This window comes from Ovis canadensis, chromosome 10 (assembly GCF_042477335.2).
Source record: "Ovis canadensis isolate MfBH-ARS-UI-01 breed Bighorn chromosome 10, ARS-UI_OviCan_v2, whole genome shotgun sequence".
In the NCBI taxonomy this organism is placed as follows: domain Eukaryota; kingdom Metazoa; phylum Chordata; class Mammalia; order Artiodactyla; family Bovidae; genus Ovis; species Ovis canadensis.
In genome coordinates this window covers 88,023,568-88,044,598 of record NC_091254.1, presented here as the reverse complement: position 1 = coordinate 88,044,598, position 21,031 = coordinate 88,023,568, and the positions used below count along the sequence as shown (strand labels likewise).

Sequence of the window (21,031 nt, the reverse complement as noted above, 5' to 3'; positions counted from 1 at the left end):
CTGGAAAAACCATAGCCTTGACTAGACAGACCTTTGTTGGCATAGTAATGTCTCTGCTTTTTAATATGCTGTCTAGGTTGGTCATAACTTTCCTCCCAAGGAGTAAGCGTCTTTTAATTTCATTGCTGCAATCACCATCTGCAGTGATTTTGGAGCCCAGAAAAATAGAGTCAGCCACTGTTTCCACTGTTTCCCCATCTATCTGCCATGATGTGATGGGACCGGATGCCATGATCTTCGTTTTCTGAATGTTGAGCTTTAAGCCAGCTTTTTCACTCTCCTCTTTCACTTTCATCAAGAGGCTCTTTAGTTGTTCTTCACTTTCTGCCAAAAGGGTGGTGTCATCTGCATATCTGAGGTTATTGATATCTCTTCCGGCAATCTTGATTCCAGCTTGTAAGTGTGGTTAGTCATGTGCAGTTAAGAACAGTAAAATGACACAGGGCAGATAAAATGTGAAGGCAAATGGTGAGCGCCTGCATCAGTTTGCTACCTTTTAATAGCTAAAATAAATTCATCCATTCACTTACCACTCATCCTCAATATTCTTTAAAGATCTTCACAGAGAGAAATCCAAAGGATCAATGATACTCTTTTATCAAAATAATTTATAAAATATCAACATGTTCATCTAAAAATGTTTTACTGTTTCAGATAACTATTGCTGTATAAAAAACTACCCCAAAACTAATGGATTAACATAACCATTTTACTGTATTTCATGGTGGTGTGAGTCAGGAATTTGGGGAGCGTTCAGTTGGGTGATTCTTCTGCTCCATGTGGTACTGACTGGGCCCATTCAGTGGTGCTCAGCTAGGGCTGGGCTGGGGGGACAGTCAACACTGGCTGCACCCTAGGCCTGGCCCGTTGGTGGGCACAGTTGGATGGGCAGCTCCCTCTCTCTCTCCACACGGTCTCAGGGCCTTTTCAGGGCAGCTGGACTTCTCACATGGCAGCTCAGGGCTCCAGAAGACCACGGTGGAAGGTCCACAGTCCTTGTAGAGACTAGGCCTCAAACTTGCTTAGCATCACTTCCACCATCTTTCTTGGTCAAAGTAGTTACGGGCCAGCCGAGAGTCAAGGGGAGGGGAGATAGATCCCACCTCTTTCTGGGAGTCGTGTCCAACAATCCACAGCCATTTTCAGTCTAGGATGTTTTGTAAAGAAGATGTCATTCTTTAAACTGAATTTACAGTTCATGAGGATCTGCTGCCCCAAGTTAAGAAATATCATACAGAAGGATGGTGGTCAAGTCAAAGAAAGAAACTGTTTATACAGACTGGGTATTTCAAAAATACATGTGAAAAACCGGGCTGCAACTGTCATGATTCTAAAAACAGAGAACTTAAGGTAAAAGTCTAGAGGGACTATATAATTTACTGCCAAAAGACGCTTTTGAGAGGGAAAGGGACACCGTAAACAAATGTGCCAAGGCAACAGGCATAAACCTGAACTGTCCTGGGTAAAGAGGCACTGGGTCACCTTTGGAGAACAGGGAACAGATGAAAGTGGTGGTACTCATTCAAAGGGAAATATTCATGGGGTTGTTAGAAGTCAATCAGTATGGCGTACAAAAGCTTTCAGTTCAGTTCAGTTCAGTCGCTTAGTCATATCCAACTCTTTGCAACCCTGTGGACCACACCATGCCAGGCCTCCCTGTCCATCACCGACTCCCGGAGTTTACTCAAACTCATGTCCATTGAGTCAATGATGCCATCCAACCACCTCATCCTCTGTTGTCCCCTTCCCCTCCAAAAGCTTTAGGATTTGTGATTTCAACAGCATGTGCTGATGGGAGCAACAGAACCACTCGCCTTCCCCAAATAGTCCTTCCTCCATAAATGTCCAACTATTTCATTTAGTAAAACCAGATGATGTGCTCAGGATACCCTGAGGAATAAACATCAAGAGTGGCCTTTTCAAGTGGATGTAGCTCTGGGAGGCGTCCTACCTACCACCCGACAGTGTTTACGTCCTTCCCCTCTGAAGACAGCAGTATGCCAAACTGGTTAATGGCCTTTTGAGAGCAAGAACAGGTAGAGTTCATGCAAGCATTACAGCTCTTAAATGTAAGGCCACTGAAACAAGTTCTGTGTCATTAGTATTACACATAAATGATAAATCATCGAGATGTTATTTTCTCATCTCTGCTACTGCTAAGTCGCTTCAGTCGTGTCCGACTCTGTGCAACCCCATAGACGGCAGCCCACCAGGCTCCCCCATCTCTGGGATTCTCCAGGCAAGAACACTGGAGTGGGTTGCCATTTCCTTCTCCAATGCATGAGTGAAAAGTGAAAGTGAAGTCGCTCAGTCATGTCCAACTCTTCAAGACCCTATGGACTGTAGCCCACCAGGCTCCTCTGTCCATGGGATTTTCCAGGCAAGAGTGCTGGAGTGGGGTGCCATCGCCTTCTCATCTCTAGCTCCTCTAAAATAAAACTTAAAAATCACCTTAACTTTCTAGTTAGTGTTCATGTAGTATGCACCTGTCTTAACAGGGAGCATCTAGCCCCTCATTATACCAACAGGACTGATGGTCAAAGTTTGTTTGGCTCACAAAGCAAAAGAGAAAACATTCTGAGTACATGTGGGTCGTCTGGGTGAGGAGGAGATTATATCTCAGTATAGTTTCAGAGGAGGAAATGGAAACCCACTCCAGTGTTCTTGCCTGCTGCCCGGGAAATCCCATGGACAGAGGATCCTGGCAGGCTACAGTTTATGGGGTCTCGAAGGGTCGGACACGACTTAGAGGATGAACAAAAAGAGTTTTATATATATCATGTTTGGAAATTTCAGTTTTACTAAATGCAAAGACAAAAAAAAAAAAAACCTGATATGATGATAAAGCTTATCCTTTGTTTCTCAATCTATATTAAGCTATCCCTGATAATGAACTTTTATTTTTAAGTGAACTTTTATCTTTAGCTTCTCTCCCAGCTATCTTCCCTGGGTACTAGCTAACCTACTCTATTTTCTCTCAATTATCCATAAATCAGTTTGCTTTTTTAATGCTTTCTAAGACAACAATTCTGCTCAAACCAGTCAACAACCAAATACAAACAGCAAGTTTTAAGATTTCATTTCCAGGGAGGATTAAGATGTACTAAATAAAGCAAATACACAATTGTTGACATTAGACTTAGAGAGAAATTTTTGAGTCAGAATGCATCTTTAGAAAAGGTGAGAGAAATAGGTGAGGGGGATTAAGAGGCACAGACTTCCAGTTACAAAATATGATTCAGAGGTATGAAAATATATAGTATACAGCTGTACAGGGGAATAGCATAATAATAATGTATGCTCTTTGTATGATGACAGATGGTAACAGGGCTTATCACGGTGGTCATTTTGCAAATGTGTAGAAATATCAAATCACTATGTTGTGCACCGGGAACCCACAGAGCATTGTAGGCCAATTATGCCTCAAAAGCAAAAACAGGAAAACAAACTCACAGGAAAAGAACACATCTCCCTTCCCCAGAGGCAGGGGAGGAACTGGATGAAGGAGTCAAAATGCACTGATTTCCAGTTCTAAGTAAATAAGTTCTAAGGATATAATGTACAACAGGATTAAATATAATTAACACTGTTGTATGTTATCAATGAAACTTGTTAGGAGAGTAAATTCTATAAGTCTCATCGCAAGGAAAAAAAAATCTTTTTTTTCTATTTCTTTAATGTTGCATCTGTATGAGATGACGAATGTTCACTGAACCTCCTGTGATGATCATTTCACGATGTACCTGAGTCAAATCATTATGCCGTACACTTTAAACTTATATAGTGCTGTGGGTGAGTTACAGCTCAATACAATAGGAAGGGGGGAAAAAAGTTGTACCCCCCAAAAGCTTCCTTAGAAAAAGTGGTCTAGTAAAAGCAATGTGTTTGGTGGAATGATACTTTAAAACTTAGAAATAAAACTGTTCCAAAAAAAAAAAAATGTATTCTGTCTCTCTCTCCATATATAATAAACTCAACACTGTCAAACATATATTCATTTGCAGTACATGTTGACACACCAGATGGATGAAGATAGAATCTTGTACTTATTCTGCATAACGCCCAGGGCAATGTTATGCAAATAAAATGCTTTAAACCATAGTATTTGATGTTGACAGTGACGACTTTTATGCAAAGACAAGATTTCTAGAATCAATTTATTAAAAAGCTCTGTCAACATATTTCCCTTCACTGCCCCCTCCTTCTCTCTCTCTCTCTCTCTCTATATATATATATATATATATATATACACACACATATATACAGATATAGTTATATGTAACCAGCCATAAACACTATTAAAATTATTTCTACCCCATGCACAGTTTTGGCTTTCACACAAGGTCTATTATCATTGATTTTCAACTTTTTAAAAAAGAAATGTTATTTAACAAATACTTTCTATATGTCTGATCATTTCCTATGAAGTATTTTTACATTTTACATACAAGTACTAAAAAAAAAAATGGAGAAGGAAATGGCACCCCACTCCAGTATTCTTGCCTGGAGAATTCCATGGACAGAGAAGCCTGGTAGGCTACAGTCCTTGGGGTCGCAAAGAGTTGGACACGACTGAGTGACACACACACACACACACACAAATCACAATTCTTTGTGAGTCCAAAATCATACTGTCACCACTTATAGGCAACAGAGTCTTGTGGAAGACAAACACACAAAGCACTCAGGCCTGTAAGGTCTGTAACACACGCTGGATGAGCACTCCAGGCATGGAGGAGAAAGCAGCGGTGAAATGGAAATGCAATTCTAGACTGTGCTGTGTGCTAAGTCGCTTCATGGTGAAGCTGAAGCTCTGATACTCTGGCCACCTGATGCGAAGAACTGACTCAATGGAAAAGACCATGATGCTGGGAAAGATTGAAGGTGGGAGGAGAAGGGGACGACAGAGGATGAGATGGTTAGATGGCCTCACTGACTCGATGGACATGAGTTTGAGCAAGCTCTGGGAGTTGGTGATGGACAGGGAAGCCTGGCGTGCTGCAGTCCATGGGGTCGCAAAGAGTCAGATGTGACTGAGGAACTGAATCAAAGCAAAGAAAGTTTACATTTATTACCTCATCAGTTATTTTATTATAGCTATATTCCAGATGAGGAAGTTGAGATGCAGAGAATGCTAACTCGCTCCTCATAACATAACCAGTAAGTACTGAAGCTCAGCTTTAACCAGATTAACCCTTATGGTCTTCATAGGTAAAATCTGATCATTACATACAATAAAATTAAAAACGGAATTAGTTTTTAATTCAGTAAAATTAACAACTACAATAAACACAGTATATTTGTTATATTCATTGGAAACCTAAGAACACATATATTTAGAATTAAGAACAAAATAAAAATTTCTACCCAAAATGCGAGAAAAACACTCTAAGGCTTCATTTGCAGAAAGATGTAAAGACATCTGGTAAGAAGAAAATATTAAGATGTACTGAATTATTAACAGGATGTAGGATTTCCACATTTCAATTATTAATTTTTAAGGGCTGTTCCAAGAAAAGCATGAAAAACAACTCTTAAGTGTTTTAAGTAAAGGTTTATAATGTTTCTCTGGGGTAATTTTACTAAGTGATTTTAAGATAGCTATAATTATGGTCATCTTCATCTATTTTTACTGTCTTAAAGGCAGAGCTGAATCAATATCATCTTGGAGAGATGCAGCAAGCCTCTTATAAAGATCAGTCTCCCCAGCAACCTGTTGTGGTAATGAACATGCATTCTGGTTGAAATCCTACTGCAACATCCCATTCTCTGTTCTACACTGCACAGGGCCGGAACTATCCTGCCTTATCAGGACAAACAAAACTACACGAGCTCGTAATTGTAATCTGCCCAACAAACAGTAACAAATGCTTCCTCAAAAGATACACTTCCTGTATCTTTTTGATCCTTGACCAAATGGTTTCTTTTTCCGTAACAGAGGCTGCATTTACTAACTCAAGTTGGGAAATTTATTTCACTTTTAGGGCATTTATACAGCATTGCTGGAAAATGGAAAAGCGGGAAGAGAAGATAAAAGTTGTTTCAAACTATGAAAGAGATAGTTCCATTTATTTTTCTTAGAGAAAAATGTTCCACAATAGCAGTTTTCAAATTGTGTGTGATGAGATCAATTTAGTGGATCAAGAGGAACACTTATAAACGACAACGTAAGAAAAGAATAATACAGAAACTATAATAATAGCAACACAGCAAGTGTAACTCTTGTTTCATGAAATTTTGGTTTCAGTTATACGTATTTATATCTGTACGTGCACTGTAAAATGTATTTCCGAGAGCCATGATTTAAGAAAATGTAAAAGCCCCTCACTGCTGACTGAATACAAAGAAGTAGATAGTTTCTTAAAAAATATTCTTTTTGACAGATAATAACAATTTTAAAAAATAAGACATTGATGAGAGAAAATGAAGGAAAATCTAAGATCGTTCTGTACTCAAGGCCTAGAAGATTATTGTTAAAATGTCCATACTACCCAAAGCAGTCTACAGATTCAATTCAATCTCTATCAAAACTCCAATGGCATTTTCCACATAAATATAATAAACAATTCTAAAATTGTATGGAATTACAAAAGACCTCAAATAGCCAAAGGAATCTTGAGAAAGAAGAACCAAGCAGAGGCCATCACACTTCTTGATTCCAAACTATATTACAAAGCTACGGAAATCAAAACAGTATGGTACCAACATAAAAACAGACATATATTAATATATCAATGGAACAGACTAAAGAATGCCCGTACGTATACAATCAACTACTTCACAACAAAGCAGCCAAGAATATCCAATGGGAACGAATAGTTTCTTTAGGAACTGGTGCTGGGAAAATTGGACAGCTGCATGTTTGGGAACAGAACTGGAGTATTATCTTCCATCTCAAACAAAAATCAACTCAAAATGGATTTAAACACAAAACCTAAAACCATAAAACTCCTAAAAGAAAATATAGGGCGGTAAGCTGTTTGACACTGGTCTTGGGAATAAGGTTTTGGATTTGACATAAAAAGTGAAGCCAACAAAACAAATAAAAAAGAGTGGGACTACATCAAACTAAAAAGGTTCTGCACAGCAAAGGAAACCATCAACCAAACGAAAAGGCAATCTACAGAATGGAAGAGAACATTTACAGATCATATACCTTATAAGGGGTTAATACTCAAAATATAAGAGGGACTCATACAACTCAATAGAAAAAAAAATCCAATTAAAAAATGGGAAGAGCATCTGAACAGACATTTTTCTGAAGGAGACATACAGATGACCAACAAGTACATATAAAGGTGCTCAACACTGCTAATCAGGGAAGGACGTATCAAAGTCACAATGAGATGATCACCTGTTAGAGTGACTATCACCCAGAACACAAAAACAAGTGTTGTTGAGAATGTGGAGAAGACAGAACCTCTGTGCACAGCGGGCAGGGATGTAAACTGGCACAGCCACCATGGAGAACAGTATGGAAGCTCCTCAAAAAATTTAAAAGAGAACTATCATACGATCTAGCGATGCCACATTTGGACATTTACATCTGAAGAAAACAAAATCACTATTTCGAAGAGATACATGTGCCCTCAAGTTCACTGCCACATTATTTACAAGAGCCAAGACGTGGGACAGCCTAAGCATCCACTGATGGACAGGCTGATAAACGAAATACGGCATATACGCAAAATAGAACATTACTAAACCATAAGAGAAAAGAAAAAAAGGAAATCCTGCCATTTGAGACAATATGGGATAGAACTTAAGGGTATTCTGCAAAGTGAAATAAGTCAGGCAGAAAAAGACAGATATTGTATAATTTCACTTACATAGAGAATCTTAAAAGAAACAAATAAACCACAAAACTGAACTCAAAGATACAGAGAACAGAGGGAGGGTGGTTAATGGGCGAAGCTGGTTAAAAAAAAAAAAGGTATATGCTACGAGTTATAAAATAACTAATAAGTAAGCCCTGGGGAGGTAAGGTACAGCATGGTAATAATACTGTATTGGATATTTGAGAGCTGCGAGAAACCTAAATGCAGGTCAGGAAGCAAGAGTTATAACTGGACATGGAACAACAGACTGGTTCCAAATAGGAAAAGGAGTACGTCAAGGCTGCATACTGTCACCCTGCTTATTTAACTTATATGCAGAGTACATCATGAGAAACACTGGGCTGGAAGAAGCACAAGCTGGAATCAAGATTTCCGGGAGAAACATCAATAACCTCAGATATGCAGATGACACCACCCTTATGGCAGAGAGTGAAGAGGAACTAAAAAGCCTCTTGATGAAAGTGAAAGTGTAAAGTGAAAAAGTTGGCTTAAAGCTCAACATTCAGAAAATGAAGATCATGGCATCTGGTCCCATCACTTCATGGCAAATAGATGGGGAAACAGTGGAAACAGGGTCAGACTTTATGTTTTGGGCTCCAAAATCACTGCAGATGGTGACTGCAGCCATGAAATTAAAAGATGCTTACTCCTTGGAAGAAAAGTTATGACCAACCTAGATAGCATATTAAGAAGCAGAGACATTACTTTACCGACTAAGGTCCGTCTAGTCAAGGCTATGGTTTTTCCTGTGGTCATGTATGGATGTGAGAGTTGGACTGTGAAGAAAGCTGAGCGCCGAAGAATTGATGCTTTTGAACTGTGGTGTTGGAGAAGACTCTTGGGAGTCCCTTGGACTGCAAGGAGATCCAACCAGTCCATTCTGAAGGAGATCAGCCCTGGGATTTCTTTGGACGGAATGATGCTAAAGCTGAAATTCCAGTACTTTGGCCACCTCGTGCGAAGAGTTGACTCATTGGAAAAGACTCTGATGCTGGGAGGGATTGGGGGCAGGAGGAGAAGGGGACGACAGAGGATGAGATGGCTGGATGGCATCACGGACTCGATGGACGTGAGTCTGAGTGAACTCCGGGAGTTGGTGATGGCCAGGGAGGCCTGGCGTGCTGCGATTCATGGGGTCGCAAAGAGTCGGACACGACTGAGATACTGAACTGAACTGAAGGGAGTAAACCATGAAAGTTGTCAGCACACACACACAAATTCTACCTATGTGTGGTGACAGATGTTAACTAAACTTACTGTGGTGATTGTTTTGTAGTATATATGTGTATCAAATCATTATATTTTATGAGAAATAACTTCTAAATATTTTAAGTTAAAGCTTTAGAATGTTTTTGTCCTGGGTAATTTTACTGAGTGAAAAAAAGCCTACAACTATTACAATGTATATGTCAATTATCTCAATAAGAATAAACTTTAAAAACCCACAAAATCATTAATCAGCATACTTCCCCATAAAATACCAATCTGATTTGTTTCCAAAACAAAAAACAAAACAAAACCAACAATCCATCCAATGTGACCAGCGAATACATTTCAGCATTTTGATTTAAAGAATGTGTAATTTACAAGCATACTTTATTCACATGCTGCAATCTGTTTTAAATAGCTTATTCGGATAGAGTTCAGCACTGTATGATAAGTTCATTTCCAACATTAAGTAATGAAATACATCAAACTGCAAAGAATCCCAATGCTGTTCTGTTACTAGATCTCCCAAACCATGTCTTCAATATAATATGCTGCTGACATTTGATTCAGATAACCAATAACCTTATTCTGACTCACATGCTGGAAAAAAAAAAAACTTATTTCATAGCGGTGACCTTTAATTTAAACTGAAATTTATTAAAAATCAGGCTAATATAGGTGTCTGTTTTTTATTAGAGTTTTTCCTACAAGAATAAAAGGTGAAGTAGCTGAAATATTAGGTCAGACATTTCCAAAGAGGTTTCAATCTTTTAGAAGTATAATTTAAACAGTATTTAGTACTCTGTGTGTGTGTGAGTTGCTCAATCATATCTGACTCTTTGCCACCCCATGGACTGTAGTGCACCAGGCTCCTCTGTCCACGGAATTCTCTAGGCAAGAATATTGGAGTTACCATGCCCTCCTCCAGGGGATCTTCCCAACCCAGGGACTGGAGCCAGGTGTCCTGCATTGCGGGCAGATTCTTTTTACCATCTGAACCACCAGGGAAGCCCACTCAATAGTATACACCATGTCAAAATCTTAGAAGGTTTAATCTTTAAGGTTATCAAAATATGTTTTAATATATTTTGATAACCTTAAATCTTATCAATATATTTTACTTATATACTTTACTGAAATGCAGATGTCTAAAATCACAGCATTGTCATTATTGATATCATTGTACTAAAACGCTAGATCTGATAAACCATAAAAGTGTGTTTAAGAAATTTTTCTGTCAGGCAGAGAATGACTTTTAATTTAATGAACCACAGCGGTCAAAGGGCTTCCCTGATAGCTCAGTTGGTAAAGAATCGGCCTGCAATGCAGGAGACCCTGGTTCGATTCCTAGGTAGGGAAGATCTGCTGGAGAAGGGATAGGCTACCCACTCCAGTTTTCTTGGGCTTCCCTTGTGACTTAGCTGGTAAAAAAAAAAAAAAATCCTCCTGCAATGCAGAAGACCTGGGTTTGATCCCTGGGTTGGGAAGATCCCCTGGAGAAGGGAAAGGCTCCCCACTCCAGTATTCTGGCCTGGAGAATTCCATGGACTGTATAGGCCATGGGGTTGCAAAGAGTCGGACGCAACTGAGCGACTTTCACTTTCACAACTGTCCAAGTTACAAATAAAAAGGCAAATATCTACATGGTAGATTTCTGTACACCATTAATATTTCATAAGACATTTCCTAGAGAAATCCACTCTCTTCATTTTTACTTCTGCAATTATTCCGTCTCCATTTTATCTTGGGTTAAAGTCTACTCATATTCAAACTCAAATATTTTTCCCCACAAATGTGGGGTACATTTTATACTATAGGCCAGAAAAACATAAGGACATGAGGAAACAGTAGGTAAGAACAGATGGAGAGAAAGGGGGAAGCCCCAACAGGGCCAGAGGAAAGCCTGGAATGGGAGCCACCCTTCTTTCCCCAGGGGTTCAGGTTCCAGAGACGATGACTGAGAGAGACACCATAGAAAGGAAAAGTTATCCTTGGGAAAAAACCTCCTGAAGCGTGGTATGCCTGGTGTTATGTAAAGATCACTGCTTAGAAATATGTATGAATATCTAATGTATGTACCTTAATGTGCCATGTATAATTTCTGAAAAGATGTCATACAATTAGACCACTCAAGGGTAGTGTTACTGGGAAACTTAAAAAGATCCCAGCTGTCTTGGCTTTTCCGGTTGGTTTTGTCATCCAGACATATTTTACTAGTTCCTACTCCTTAACATTTATCAATTATTGGCTTTTTCCTAAAGGAGAGTTAGAAGGTCAGTGTCCTCTGCCTGCCTGAAGACTTCTCATTTCAGTGGCCGGTCAGATTGCCTTTCGAATCATCCATCTGTTCCATTTGCCAGAGGATTTATCCATTTGGGGAGGGCTTCTATCTTTCATCGGTGTGCAGTGGCATGGATGGCTGGCTAAATTCATTTTTGCCCTCTTTACCTTTAAAAAGAAACTGTAATGATTCCCCTGATTAGAGATTTTATTGATACAAAAATGATTACAAAACCTTAACTAGATTAAGATTTGCAAGTCACAGGCTGCTGATTCTTTAAGATTCATAGCAAACTACTTTTTCCCTTATCGTGCTAACTAGACAGAGGTATTCCCAGAAAGCTGGGCTGGAGGGACCCATCATCTACACAGTGAACTCAAAAAATTCTAATCCTGGGATGGTAAAAAGAACCCGACTCTACTGTAATTTACTCTAATTTTACATTGTAGTCAAACCAAGTTCCCGTTTCAGGGGGAAAAAAAAAAAAAAAACTCTGGGCTGTAAAAAGATGACTCATATCTATTAGGCTCTGTACCTTGGAGGAGCTCTCAATTACAATTTTGGTTTTCGGAGGGATCAAACCAGGCAAGGTAGTGTTTGGGGAAGAAGGAGTTGGTGGCAGACTCCAGAAATCATTTATTGGGACAAACAGCACTGGATGTATTTCCTGGTTTTAGCTCTATGCGCCAAATTACTTCGGGTCAAGATCTATGCTTTAGCAATTGGCAATCCATCTCTACCCTAGAGCAGGCTTTTTGGCAACTTGCTGTGAAAAGAAAAAGGGCAAACAACCAGCTGGTCACTTAAAAGTGATCTCTCAAATGATAGAGAAATATACATAAGAATAGTAAAAAAAAAAAAAGTCACTCACTCACTTGGGTAGTACATATTAAGTCTCCCCTAGGTAACTTGCAATTCTCAAGTTCTATCCTTGGCCATGTACATTTTATTTTCTATTATTGGCCACCCACTTCTGTCTCGCTATACTCTATCCAGAAGGTCTTGTCTACTCTCCAAGTCTGAATTATGATGATCTCGAGTCTCTGTATTTATTCATACATAAACTGACCTTTCAGGCTTTATTCCAATATCCTAATTGCTTATTAGGTGCATCTATCTGGATGATCACCATCTCCAAAGGTGAAAACATCTCCCGCAGCTATTCCTCCCTAATCCTATTCGCTCATGTTCAGAATGTGAAGGTTACTTTTGACCTTTCCCTCGTCTCTCCCCCTAAGTTTGATTAATTCACATTGTTTGCATCCATTCTTTCCTTTCTGTTCCGACAGACACTGTGCTAACTCAGAATCTTTATATGAGACTCTGACAAAATCTTACAACTCTTCCTTCTGACTCTGGTCTATTATCACTAAGCCAGAATCTATCATATCATCACCATATTACCATTTCAGCAAGAATCTTGATCATGCTCCTTGACTACAAGATCAAGTCCGAAAGTCTTTAACCTTCTGTAATTCAGCTTTGCATATTAATATTTAGCCTTACCTCCTCTCACACTTTATATAAATTCCTGGTTTAGCTAATCTGGTCTACTTAACAGTCAACAAAGAGGAACTAAAATGCCTCTTGATGAAGGTGAAAGAGGAGAGTGAAAAGATGTCTTAAAACTCAACATTCGAAAAACTAAGATCATGGCATCTGGTCCCATCACTTGATGGCAAATAGATGGGGAAAAATGGAAACAGAAACCACCTTTATTTTCTTGGGCTCCGAAATCACTGTGGACTGTGACTATAGCCATGAAATCAAAACATGCTTGTTCCTTGGAAGGAAACCTATGACAAACCTAGACGGCATATTAAAAAGCAGAGATATTACTTTATCAACAAAGGTCCATCTAGTCAAAGCTATGGTTTGGATGTGAGAGACCTGTATGGATGTGAGAGCTGGACTATAAAGAAGGTTGAGCGCCTAAAAATTGATGCTTTCGAACTGTGGTGCTGGAGAAGACTCTTGAGAGTCCCTTGGACTGCAAGGATATCAAATCAGCCAATCCTAAAGGAAATCAGTCCTGAATATTCATTGGAAGGACTGATGTTGAAGCTGAAACTCCAATACTTTGGCCATGTGATGCAAAGAGCTGAGTCATTGGAAAAGACCTTGATGCTGGGAAAGACTGAAGGCAGGAGAAGGGGATGACAGAAGATGGGATGGTTGGACGGCACTGCCGATTCAACGGACATAAGTTTGAGCAAACTATGGGAGATGTGGAAGGACAGGGAAGCCTGGCATGCTGCAGTCCATGGGGTCGCAAAGACTGGGACACGACTAAGGACCTAAACAAAACCCCCTATGCATTTCCCATGCCGTGTTCTCCATCTGGACGACGTCACGTTCCTAATTCGTTAAGGTTCTTATTAAACTACCTCTTTTCTGGTTGCCCTAAGCAGATAGAAGTATTCTCTTAGAGTTGAAGGGAGACTGTCTACTCCAGCTACAAAATGGACTTTAAAGAATCACCTCCTCTCTCTGTAAAATTCAAATGCTTGGGGAAACTGAGGCCACTAAAGTAATTCTTTCTTTGAACACTAAAGTTTTTTCAACATATTTTTCTTGATTGTTTCCTAAGTGCCAGGAGCTGTGCTAGCCACATGGCATTAGAGTTTAATAAGAAAGACTGATTGTACTTAAGTATCACCCAAATATTTAAACTTTGATGAGCACTACCAGAAGAGGGGAAGCACAGGGTACCACTGATGTCTGAAATATGTGTGGTTGAGGGAAGGGGTGAGGCATGAAGTCAGTATAGTGTGGGAAGATGGGAAGGAGGAAATTCAATTTGGGAAGATGAGCAAGGCTTCCCTGAGGAGGAAATCTTTTATGTGTGTGTTAGTCACTCAATCATATCCGACTCTTTGCTACCCCACAGACTGTAGCCTGCAAGGTTCCTCTGTCTTTGGAATTCTCCAGGCAAGAATATTGGAGTGGGTAGCCATTTGCTCCTCCAGGGGATCTTCCTAACCCAGGGATGTAACCTGGGTTTCCTGCATTGCAGGCAGATTCTTTACTGTCTGAGTCACTAGGAGATGCAGATTCAACCCCTGGGTCGGGAAGATCTCATGGAGAACGAAATGGCAACCCACTCCAGTATTTTTGCCTGGGAAATCCCACGAACAGCGGGGCCTGGCAGGCTACAGTCCATAGGGTTGCAAAGAGTCGGATATGACTCCACAACTAAAAAACTAAAACCACCAAGAGGAGGATTTAACTGCAAAAGGCAGGTGATTTCTACATGTAGAAGGAATGTCCAGAAGACAGGCAATTTTGAGGAACTAAAAGGATGTCTGGGTACTCAAATGCAAGGGGCGAACAAGGTTGCCAGAGGTGAAGCTGGAAAGGCCAGGAAGGACGAGAGCATGCTGAGTCTGGTCATGGGGAGGATTTCTCAGCTTTATCTTAAGACAAGCCTTGCAGAGCATGTTCCAAGATAGTTCAAGTCAGGACCACAGCTTACCCTGGGAGGAATGGGACAAGCACCCATGACATTAGAAAGAATTCGAGTTTTATTTCAACTGAAATATATTCTCTATCCCCGCCACTCTTCCCTATGTGTTTGATCTCATCCAAAGTCAATTTCAAAAAAAGAAAGCACGGGAATTTATAAAAACCATCATTTAGTCGGCCCGCTAGGCTTGGATAGGAACTTTCGTATGCACTTTCCAAATGTCCTGTGCTTTTCCAAAGTTGCTTTATGCCACTTCGCGTTTATAAAAGACCTCTGTTAGTACCTGTTTTTGATAACCAAAAGAAATCAGGTGACTTTTGCTTTTAAAAGTGAAAAATGAAAATGGCGTTCAGCATTTGGTTTGATGTGAGCAGCTAAGAAGTAGCACTACCCTATCAAGGAGAGAGGCACCCCCAAGCTCTCTCCCCAGGAACCACTCAGCATCTCAGCATCAAGCTGCCACGCACATCTGAGCTTTACCTAGATTTTTCTGTGTGTATCTGTAAGCACGATGTGTCCTAAGGTAACCACTTCTTTGCTTTATGCCATTGTGGCTTAGGAAAGGTTTCATAGGAATGCTCTCCTTTCAGATGGGGCATGGGAAATCTGTGTATGAATATCCATGAACCTATGACTACTCTTTTTCCAGTAGTCATGTATGGATGTGAGAGTTGGACTATAAAGAAAGCGGAGCACTGAAGAATTGATGCTTTTGAACTGTGGTGTTGGAGAAGACTCTTTTGAGTCCCTTGGACTGCAAGGAGATCCAACCAGTCCATCCTAAAGGAAGTCAGTCCTGAATATTCATTGGAAGGACTGATGCTGAAGCTGAAACTCCAATACTTTGGCCATTTGATGCAAAGAACTGACTCATTAGAAAAGACCCTAATGCTGGGAAAGAATGAACTCAAGAGGAAAAGGGGGCAACAGAGGATGAGATGGTTGGATGGCATCACTGACGCAATGGATATGAGTTTGAGCAGCCTCCAGGTGATGGACAGGGAGGCCTGGTGTGCTCCAGTCCATGGGGTTGCAAAGAGTTGGACACAACTGAGCAACTAAACTGAACTGAGAGACACTTTTATATTTTCTAGAAGCAACACTCAATACAAGAACAATCCAGCGACACGTTCCATTTCACTATTGCCCACGAATAGATGGTACAGTAAAAGTTACATGTTCATTCTGTGGCCTTTTCCTGCAAGATCCTTAATAAGCGAAAATATTTTAAAAGAATACCAACAAAATTTTTCCAAGGATTGTTTTCATCACTATCACTTTTTTAGTATCATCTTGGGCTTCCCTGATTCCCTGAGAATCTGTCTGCAATGGCAGGAGACCCGGGTTCAATCCCTGGGTCAGGTTGATTCCCCTGGAGAAGGGAATAGCTCCCCACTCCAGTATTCTTGTCTGGGGATCCCATGGATAGAGGAGCCTTGGGGGCTACAATCTATGGGGACGCAGAGTCAGACATAACTGAGTGACTAACACTTTACTGGTCTATACTAGGTAATGAATTTCAAAATGCAGCCACAAATTTATTTCCTTTAAAATAACATTTAAGCAGACAAGGAGACAAAGTTAAATAACAGCTGGCATTTTTATGTTCAAGGTATTGCGCTGGATACCTTAAAATGTATTACCTCATTTAATACTAACAAAGACTCTGAGAGGTGCATGCACGTGTGTGCGTTAGTCGCTTAGTGGTGTCCAGCTCTTTGAGACCCCATGGGCTGTAGCCTACCAGGCTCCTCTGTCCATGGGATTCTCCAGGCAGAAATACTGGAGTGGGTTGCCATTTCCTTCTCCAGGGGATCTTCCTGACCCAGGGATCAAACCTGGGTCTCCAGCACTGCAGGCAGATTCTTTGAGAGGTGCGTGCCATACTCTTAATTCACAACATGGAAGCTGGAGCTTAGAGAAGCAAGTGTTTTCCCAAAATATTTACACCTTAGACCTGCACGGTCCCATATGTTAGCCTGGAGCCAGGTGTGGCTGCCGAGCAACTGAAATACAGCAATAATACTGTATAAACACTGAAATGTGCAGTAAGTATAAACAGAACCCCGAGTTTTGAAAATTTAGTATGCAAAAGAAAATGATGAAAATACCTCAATTCCTGAATACTGATTAGATGTTGAAATGACAATATTTTAGAGTGGGTTAAATAAAATTTATTATTAAAATTAATTTTACCTGTTTCACATTAAAAAAAAATTCAGCTACTAGACATTTCAAAACTACACGTGGCCCACAATTACATTTGAATTGAATAGTATTGCCGTAGACGAAAGGCTCCATAATTGAATTTGTCAGTAAATGCCAAGTTCAAAGGCAGCCTGGTGTAGAGGAAGAGAAGAGTACATGGATTCATGCAGATTTGGTTTAAATATCCCCTCCACCAGTGACTAGTTTTTGGCCAAAAATATCAACCCTCTCTACATTTCACTTATGTCATCAGCATTATGGTGATATTAAACATCCTCAAACAACTGTTGTATGTAATATGTAAAGCAGCTAACTGGCAGAGGGGAAAGAACAACTACAAATACCTCCTACAGCAACTGCTTAAAAATTGATCCTCAAAAATAATAGAAAATGCACTTATTTGAAAATCACATTTTACTCTTTAAGTGGGAAAAGTTAAAGAATCAAAACACTGAATGCCTGCTCTAGTATAATAAATGCATAACAGATACTGTATTATAATATACATAAAATACACAGATTCTTTCTTTCAATATTGTTTAAAATATGCTATAGGCTGGGAGGCCAGATAATGAGGTTAGGGTGAGGTAAAAAAAATATCAGGACAGATAGGCCCAAGTGGTTCTTACAGACAATTATCTTGAGCTTATGAACTCCACATCAGCTGATTTTTTTTTTCAACCTTTTACATCAGGAACTAACATGAGTGAGTAAAATGACATCAGGGCAAGTAGAGTTTTACTTTTTTTCTTCCTGGGTCATACTGCAAACAAATAAATTGCTCCAGTACACTAAGTTCAGACTAACTCATTATTGGTGATCTCAAATATACCAAGAGAAACTACAAAATCCTGTGAACTATACGATCCAATGACATTTTGCCCTATTCTATCCCCTAGGCTCCTGTCAAGAAGTTTGCACCGGGCATGTGACTTTATCAATGTATGTATTATCTGTATATATGTAAATGCAAAGAGTGGAGCAGTTGGGGCATTTACTTTAATGTGATATATGTATACAGCCTAAGATTGATTGACATGTGACAATGTGTTTGATTGCCCTGTTCTCTAGGGATTTTTTGTTGTTGTTAATAGACCAGGGGAAGTGTTAAAGATTTGAGCCTCTTAATATCATATACTTTAACACCCAAAGTATTCCTATGTTAACTATAGCAATTAACTTTAAGAAAATGATACTGAAGAAGTAAAAAAAAAAAAAAGCTATCAGATTCACAGATCTTAGAACATCATCAGAGACCATAAAAATATTCACTTTATTCTAGTTTGAAATTTAATGGAAGAAGTAATATACAAAATTTTAATTTACCTATTAAAGTGCATATTCAATGAGTTAAAGGTCAGGGAGCACTTCAGGAGAGGGCTTCCCCTTTGATCTCATATGTGGCATCAAAAATCTGCTTCTTGTAATGAATTTTTGAACAACCCCTGAGGGCACATGACTTGGTATTTGCTCTTTCAAAATGAGTTGATTCAACTTGGCTAAAAATGAGATTACGTCTACAGTACACTTACAGCTAGCTTTCAGCCAATGTCTATTAATTTAGGGTTATAGGTAGAATTGGGTAAGAAAAACAAAATTACACTAGATCAAAATTATTAGCAATTATTAATAATAAGAATCAGACAAACCAGTAATGTGCACTTAACCAGTAATTAGGAAAATTTGCCAAAACTCGGAACTGAGACATTGCATTTCTGATTCTTGAAATTATAGGAAAAAATATAATCAATTTAAGAGAATACAAATATTATAAGCCATTTAAGCTACCAGCCATATTTTCAAAATGCACAGTTTAGAGTAAAAGAGTTCCTATCAGGAAAGTGCTTATTTATTTCCATTAACTTTACATTAGCTAATATTTGAGTCACACCTTTGAAGAAACTTGCTTTATTTTCAGGAATGTCTCCCCCTCCCCCCTTTTCTTTCTTTCTTTTTTGTTTTTGAGAGGAATAAGGCAGCTAGACTAAAAAAAGAAAAAAAAAGTTGTCACATTCTTTAACGGGAGTGGTATATTTGTGCTTCTATATACTAGAATATACTCTATCGATTCCACTGAGCCAAGTCTTCAAATAATATGATAATCTGTCTTTCAAGTTTCATCTTAATTGCAGAGTTCATTTTTGTTCAAACGCCCTGGCACCATTCAGTCTTCTATGAAATGAGAAAGGTCTTTTTCGTTCGGACTTGACATGTTTACCACGTATGTGTGAGCAATTTTTGCTGTCATCTAACTGCAAAGGTCTTTTTATTGTTGTTGAATCTGAAAATGTCTCCACTATACTTGCACAGCTGCCCTCTTCCCAGCAGAAACCAACCCGCCCCTCTCCCCTCTGCGAGTTTTAAACTTTCTTTGCTTTGGGGGTTCTGCACAAGCGCTACTAGTAACAACCAAGAGACAAAGAGCTGTGCTTGTGGGATGCCAAATTTGAGTTGTGAAACAAAGCACTCAAATTTGAGATTCAAGAGGATGAGGATGATGCTGGTAAAAAAAAAAAAATTATGATAAAGCGTTATGATCCTAGAGCCTTCTCGCTAGACAGCTCCTCCAGCCCACGGCCACGCCGGAGCACGCGGGAGGGAGTTCTGATCCCCGAACAGGAGGGCTCGCGGGGCCCCCACCGGCGAAGCCCCCTGCCCGCGCCCCCGGCCCTCTCACCGCTTTACTCGGATGATCTGGTCCCGCATGGGCTTGATGTCCTGGAAGCTCTGCTGGTTGACGAGGCTGTAGACGAGGATGAAGCCCTGGCCGTTCTTGATGTACAGGTCCCGCATGGACGCGAACTGCTCGGTGCCCGCCGTGTCCAGGATCTCCAGCACCGACGGCGACGAGTCCACCTCGATCTCCTTGCGGTAGAAGTCCTCGATGGTGGGGTCGTATTTCTCGATGAAGGTGCCGGTCACGAACTGCACGGTCAGGGCGGATTTGCCGACCCCGCCCGAGCCCAGCACCACCACTTTGTACTCGCGCATCGTCCCTCCGCGGCCGCCGCCGCCGCCGCCGCCCGCGACATAGACCTACGCCCGCCTAGCTGCGCGCCCGGACCCTGCGCCGGCGGCCGGCCCCGCCGACTCCCGCGGCCGCCCCCACCTCACGGCCGCCGCGGTCCCCCGGGCGCCGGCGGAGGTAAGCGCAGCCCCGGGCATAGGGGCCGAGCCAGGTTGCAAAGCGGCCCCGCGGGCGCCGGCAGGCACTGAAGGCGAGCGGGGAGCGGGAGCTAAGGAGCCGCCCGAGCCGCCGAACCGCGGGCCCGCAGTGCCGCCCGCCCGGCCGCCCCGCCCCTCGCGCCTCCACGCCCAGCTCCCCTCCCGCCGCCGCCGCCGCCGCCGCCGCCGCCGCTGCCGAGGCTGCTGCTCTTCCCGGCGGCGGAGCGCGCTCCCGAGTCCGAGCCGCAGCGCTGCCGGGGGGCGGGGCCTGGAGGCCTGGGGGGCGGGGCCCTGAGGCGCAGCCCCGCCCCTGCGCCCCCGTCGCCTAGGCGACCGGCCTCGCGCGCGCTCCCGGGAGGCTCTGCGCCGCGCGGAATCCTCGGCTGGCGGCTTAGATAAACAACCACCTGGGCCACCCGACAACACCCCAGTCCGTCAAACCCAGTGGGTAGGGGGCATATTGAGCATGCGCAGTTCTCCACCGGCGACGGGAGCTGTTTCTACCTGAACACGCCAAGTTCAAGACTTTGGCGGAGACAGGCTGTTGGAGGGGCCAGAGCAGTCTCCGAGATTTAACCTGAGGAGGGGAGTGAGAAGAGAGACACCGGCAGGGCCCAAACGGCGACCCTGGCACGAGGGCCTGGCTGGACACCACCCGGTCCGTCAGCATTCCTGAGGGATTTGTTTTTATAAAGATAACGAGAAGGCTCTTTGTTTTAAGGAGAAGCAGGCACACCACGAAAGGAAGCTTTTATTTTACGCCTCAGGACACTCAGGGAGACACGAGAGGCCCCAGGGAGCTTACTGCCCAAGGCAGTGAGGCCGCGGTAGCCGGGGCCCACGCCCGGTGACGTCGCCGGGGGT

At 41.6% G+C, this 21,031-nt stretch overlaps 1 protein-coding gene across 1 annotated transcript in view; it reads right to left on the bottom strand.

The window, feature by feature from the left end:
• Positions 1-20,417, bottom strand: part of RAP2A (RAP2A, member of RAS oncogene family) — a 41,799-nt gene extending 21,382 nt beyond the window's left edge. The window contains exon 1 of the mRNA XM_069602401.1: positions 19,680-20,417. Coding sequence (XP_069458502.1) covers positions 19,680-19,993 — 314 coding nt within the window. The 5' untranslated portion in view covers positions 19,994-20,417. The remainder of the gene's footprint in view (positions 1-19,679) is intronic.
• Between the last annotated feature and the right edge of the window lie 614 nt (positions 20,418-21,031).